Consider the following 5787-nt stretch of genomic DNA (forward strand, 5'->3'; position numbering starts at 1 on the left):
TGAGTGTGACGAGAATGAGAGAGAGTTGTATACACTGCTAAAACCTGATGTATTGTGGATTATTCCTATGATGCCAAATACTCATATGTAGTGAGGGGAGGCAGGGGAGACGAGACGATGAAACATCTGTTTCACATTACTTTAATATACGCTTTATTTCCTTGTGTGCTTCAGAGCTGAGGCACGGGCCACACGTAACAGCATACCAATATGACTTATGGTGTGTGTGATTGTGGTTTTCCAGGCATGTTGTAACTTAGTAAAATGAAAAATCTCAAAAGTTTCTATTTATTTTTTATGATGTGCTTTAACCACATGAATATCTCTATTATGGGGCAAACGTTCATCAAAAAAATTGCTGTTCTCAATATCACAACGCAACATGTGAGCTTGTTACATCTTATACATATCCTTCTCTTTTTAATTCAACAGTTTTCAATGGACTTAAACGTCTCCGTTTGGCTGGCCCCTACCGTGGCCCTAGAGATCGACCACTGCAACAACAACTACACAGCGGCCTGGCTATGGCTCTCTTCTCTCCAGCCCGCCTACCTGCTTCTGATCAGCGTGGTGGGCGTGGTGGGCAACGGCCTGGTCCTCTGCGTCCTCTGCCTGCACAGGAAGCCATGCACGGTGGCCGACATCTACCTGGGGAACCTGGCGGCCGCCGACCTGGCCATGATGTCATGCCTGCCGTTCTGGGCGGTCACCATCGCCCGGGGCTTCCACTGGACGTCCGGCGAGGCGCTGTGCAAGCTGGTGAACGTGGCCATCTCAATGAACTACTACTGCAGTGTTCTCTTCCTGGTGCTGGTCAGCGGCGACCGCTACCTAGCCCTGGTGACGCCCATGAGACAGAGCCGGCTGAGGAGGGCCGCGTGGGCCAAGCGCCTCTGCCTGGGCGTCTGGGCGCTGGGGCTCCTCCTCAGTCTGCCGACCCTCCTCTTCCGCACTGTGGTCTTTGTCCCGGACCCGGGCGTGGACGCCTGCATCCTGGACTACCCCGACCCAGCCTGGACGGTCCAGCGCAACGTCACCATGAACGTGCTGGGCTTCCTGCTCCCGGCCCTGGTGGTGAGCTACAGCAGCTACCACGTTGTTGCCGCCCTGCGGGACGACCACTTCCGCAGGTCTCTCCCCGGGTCGGTGCGGGCGGAGAGGAAGGCCACGTACCTGGTTCTCGCCGTGCTGGCCGTGTTCCTCCTCTGCCGGACGCCCTTCCAGGCGATGCGTTTTCTGGACACGCTGGACTACTTCCAGGTCACGCCCGCCGCGTGCCTGTGGGGTCACGTGCTGGACATCGGCATTCAGGTGTCAACCTATCTGGCGTACACCAACAGCGCCCTAAACCCCTTCCTGTTCGTCGTGGTGGGGAAGAATTTCAGGAAACGGGCGAAGGCGGTGTTTGGGAGGACTCTGAACCCTTGTTCCAAAGGCGGCCCTTTCTTTATTGCCAAATTCACATCTCTGAATAGATCAACGTGTACACAGCTTACACGAATGTCTATTGACAGCAACAGAGGCAAACTTTGAAATGATCAAGGAAAAGACACAACTATTTATTTATCTATCGAGTACTGTCATCAACTTTATTTATTCGTGAAATGAAGTTAATATTTCCCATGGAAGTCCCAAAACGTGTTAATACAACACATTTCCACCAGTGTCGCCTGTTGAGTTTCTTGATTGCTACTGAATTACAGCCTTTGACATGTATTTATGTACTGTATATTATTATTGTGTGATATTATTATTATATACAGACTAGTATATGATTGCATTGTAGTTGTTTGTTTGGAAATGTGATGTTTGTCTAGATGGGTTAAATATAAAATAAATAAAAAATGCATCTTTTTAAATCAATTTCTGGAAGAATCAACTTAATGTTCACATCCCACATTGATACACACAGGTGTAAAGGGGTGGGTGAAGAGTTAAAATAGGGAAAGCCCGAATAGAGAAGAAAGGAACACAGTAAACACACAGGTGCATGATTAAAAATGTGCAATGGATAGATGGCATTAAAGGCAGAAATGCAAAACATATCCAGCAGCAGGCAGGAACCACAGTATAATGTGCATGTTAAAGTGAAATGAAGATAAAGCAATGAAAAGAGAAGCTGCTTAAAACCATGTGGACATACACCGATAATTTTGTCTATGAATCAGAATCAGTTTTGCAGGTAAAAGAAGTTCCTATTGTGTCAATTTTCCAACAAAAAAAACAAAACAAAGGGAAGAGGGTAGCAGATAAGGAGATCAACGCAGGAAGCAGTAAAAGAAAGAAAGTTTGTGAATTGATTTACTTTTAATGAGTGGCCCCAGTGCCCCCCACAAAATTGCCGGAACTACGTAATATTTCACCAAAACCAGAGCATAACTCCCACCACGGGACTCGGGCAATCAATTAATACAGTTGCAACCACTATATTAATGGAAAATATTTCATACAGTTTTTTTTAACTTTTACTCTAGTTACTTTTTAGATTTTAAAACATAGTACCCACTTCAGCCCTATTTAAACTTCCTAACGCTGCGATGTGACATGTTGTGAGCTTGTATATCTGTTAATATAAATCTTTATACATCAATCTTTATATACATTTGAAAACTTGTGAAATGAGACATTTTGCAAAACACTTAGTATACAGTATGTTGATGTATATTTAAAATATTAAATGTTTAAAATGTTGAATACCGGAATTTTACTTGTAACCGAGTATTTCGGCATACTTTACTCAAGATCCAGATGACTCTTGTTAAGTTGTAATTACCGGAGGCCATCTGGCCTGCTATTACCAAGGGGGTTAATACTAAACATTCATTTTGGCCTTTGTGCCCTGTCTTTTCTGCCACCATGTTCTATCGCCTTTGCCATGGTTTGACTGAAGCACAGAGAAATATACTGATGTAGATTTTGGCCATAATGAATTATGCTAAATACCCGCGGTCCGGTGCTGAAGATTAATCTTAATGTGATGCAGAAAGACTTTCATTCTCCCAGTCTGAGCATGTTTTAACTTTGATGGAGTGTGTCATTACGAGATAATAGATCATCTCATGTGAGCAAATTGAAACAAAAAGGGTGTTTTGACCTTGGAAAAGCTTGCAGTGCTGAAATAGTTTGCTAATTTGTTCAATATAGCTTAGACTAATTTAAGTTGTCTTGTTGTATCAGAATCAGAGAGACTTTGTCACTCCCTAAAAATACTTTGCAACAGAAAGAAAGGTGAAACTATTACCTGGGCTCCTCAAACTTGCAGTCCAATCAAATTTAATTATAATAAATAAAATTACTCAGATACCTCACTAGATTAAAAAGGCTTACCTAATAAAAGCTAAAAGGGAGATAAAGGCTAAGCTGTACAGTACATATAGCATACCTTTACTTTCTCCAGTTTTTTGTGTGTACTCTGCAAAGTGTTCACAATTCACATAACCTTTTTACAAATACAAGAAAGAGAATACAAAGAAAAGCGTGACATTTTGCTCTTGTAATTAAACTCTTGGAAAAAGTTGCCTAAACAATAGCAGACAAAGGGAATCAACTTGCTCAAGATGACATAGGCTATTTGTATTCTTGGACACAAAATTTCCAAAGCACGCAATGGCTTCTGAAACCAATTACCCTTTCTTGCAGCCAGGGCCGGCCCTCCCATCAGGCAGAACAGGCAGTTGTCTAGGCCGGGCATCATGAGGGGAGGGGGGGCATCCACCAAGCAAAAAAAAAAAAAACCCCACAGTGCTTTAGAACACAAGGGGGCCATGGTCATTTTTCAAGGAGGCATCACGAAAAATCCTTGTAATTAAAGTATGTCGAGCCCGACGTTTTTTCTTTCCATCCTGGTGTTGGCTCACTGTCGCCAGGAACGAGCTCAATGTTTACAAAAACAGACCACCGGCACTATTCTGAGGGCTAGATTTTGAAGACCACAAAAATGGCGCCGCTAGATTTTCAGACACCGCCCCCCTCTTGGTGACGTACACGTTTTTACAAACTATATCTTCATACCTGACCAACTACTTGTGACTGACACCCACAGCCACAACAATCTGAATCTACCCACATATTAGTCTTGCGTATAGCCAGAGAACTATTCCACAATCTCCGAATGTTATAGTCTGGATCTACACATCTACACATACACCGAAATCCGAGCAAGGAAGCTGCCATTTCAGTTTACTTTCCCCCCACCCCCATTTCTGCTAAGCAGCAAGCTATATTATTATGCTGAGTTGATTTCTATTGATATTAGGATATACATTTGTGCGACTGTAAAGACGAACAGGAGTGGGGAGGAGGATTGTGTAATGAAGCATTTGAAATGTGTGAGTGTCATGGTTTGACTCTCCCCCTCTCTGAATTTCCACTTCGGCCACTCCCACATTCCATCCCACACTTCAGTTCTCGTCCAAGCCCCCAGTGAGGCTAGCCAGTGTTGAAGCTGCTAGACATAGTGGTGAAAGCTGGTACAGCAGGCGGGCCCCTGCATTTATGACGAAGAAACCCTGTGTAGCTGAGGTTTAACATTGAGCGCTCGCATTTGACCACCAAAATTGGTCAAATGCGGAAGTAGAGCGTTCTTCCGGGTGCTTCAAAACGCCACTGAGCAACTTCCATTGAAATGAATAGCAGGGGGCAGGGGTGTCGCTCCGGGCCTCCTTCTATCCTTTAACTCTATGTCCTCGCCACTCCCTCATTAGCCCACCAACGCCATGCCCATTTCTCACCTGAGGACACTTCTCCAGTCAATTACCCACCACTTATAAAACTGGACTCACAGTGCACACACACTTTGTTAGTTTATAAATTCATGTTTTGTTGTTCTTGCCTTGTTCCTTGACCCTGCTTTAAAGCTTCTGGTCATTTTCTTGTACCCCTTTGTTTTAGCATTTTTGGTCTGCTTAGTTTCTGCCTGTCTTCAGCAGTTGTAAACTAGCTTGCCTTTGTTCTGGATTATTTAATAAATAAGTGATTTGTGCTGGGTGTGACTCTGCATTTGGGATTGTTACATTTTACCACCGTGACAGAGGCAAAGTCTGGCAATGCGAGACTACCCAAATATAGAACAATTAAGCCCTGATACGTTATTACGTTCCCTCAGTGCCTACACTCATTCTGTAGCTCATCTCAGAGCTACAGAATGAGTGTAGCAGGGAACGTATCAGGGCTAAGAACAAACATGCGTCAGTGTCACACTGATGAAGGCATGGATAGCCGGAAATCTTGTCTCATGATGTAAAGATAAAAATAAAATGACAACTCACTCTTGCCACTGTGTGACTCAATAGGGAATAGGCTACCTTTTATAAATGATGCTGATCTAAGAAGATAGCACACCAGAGAAGTCAGAGGAGCACAGTAGAGTTCAATAAAAGTCTTATTATGATAAGTGACATTAAGTCATTGCTTTGTAATCGGGAGTATTTGAGTGCTTTAATTTTACGGTGTAGCCTACTACAGATTATAATGCAATATAATTATGTTTAAATTATAATGCATTACATAGGCTACTGTCTTGTAAGTTATTTTCCTATTCAATACCAAAGGACGAGTGACGGCTAGTTTCCCAACTCAATTCAACTTTTTTTTATGTTACAACTTGTTTCTTACTTCATCTTGTTGTTTGGTTGGTTGATCAATTACAGTGGTCACGTGACTGGGCTGCGCCATGACACTTTCATGGACGCTTTCACCCGGAAGTTCGGCAGAATGCACTGGAGTCAATGAGAGCTCAGCTATGGAGCTCAGTGACAAGCTCAAGAACAAACACTTTCTGAATGACTG

The 5787-nt window shown here is 43.5% G+C and overlaps 1 protein-coding gene across 1 annotated transcript; it reads left to right on the forward strand.

Annotated features, from left to right (window-relative positions):
- Window positions 1-438: 438 nt before the first annotated feature.
- On the forward strand, window positions 439-1533 carry LOC308334582 (B2 bradykinin receptor; the record flags this gene model as incomplete). Its single annotated transcript, XM_080791382.1, has 1 exon — window positions 439-1533. The coding sequence occupies one exon, from the start codon at window positions 439-441 to the stop codon at window positions 1531-1533; it is 1095 nt and encodes a 364-aa protein (XP_080647508.1).
- Between the last annotated feature and the right edge of the window lie 4254 nt (window positions 1534-5787).

This window comes from Protomyctophum bolini (genome assembly GCF_963924005.1).
Source record: "Protomyctophum bolini genome assembly, chromosome: 19".
Lineage (NCBI taxonomy): Eukaryota > Metazoa > Chordata > Actinopteri > Myctophiformes > Myctophidae > Protomyctophum > Protomyctophum bolini.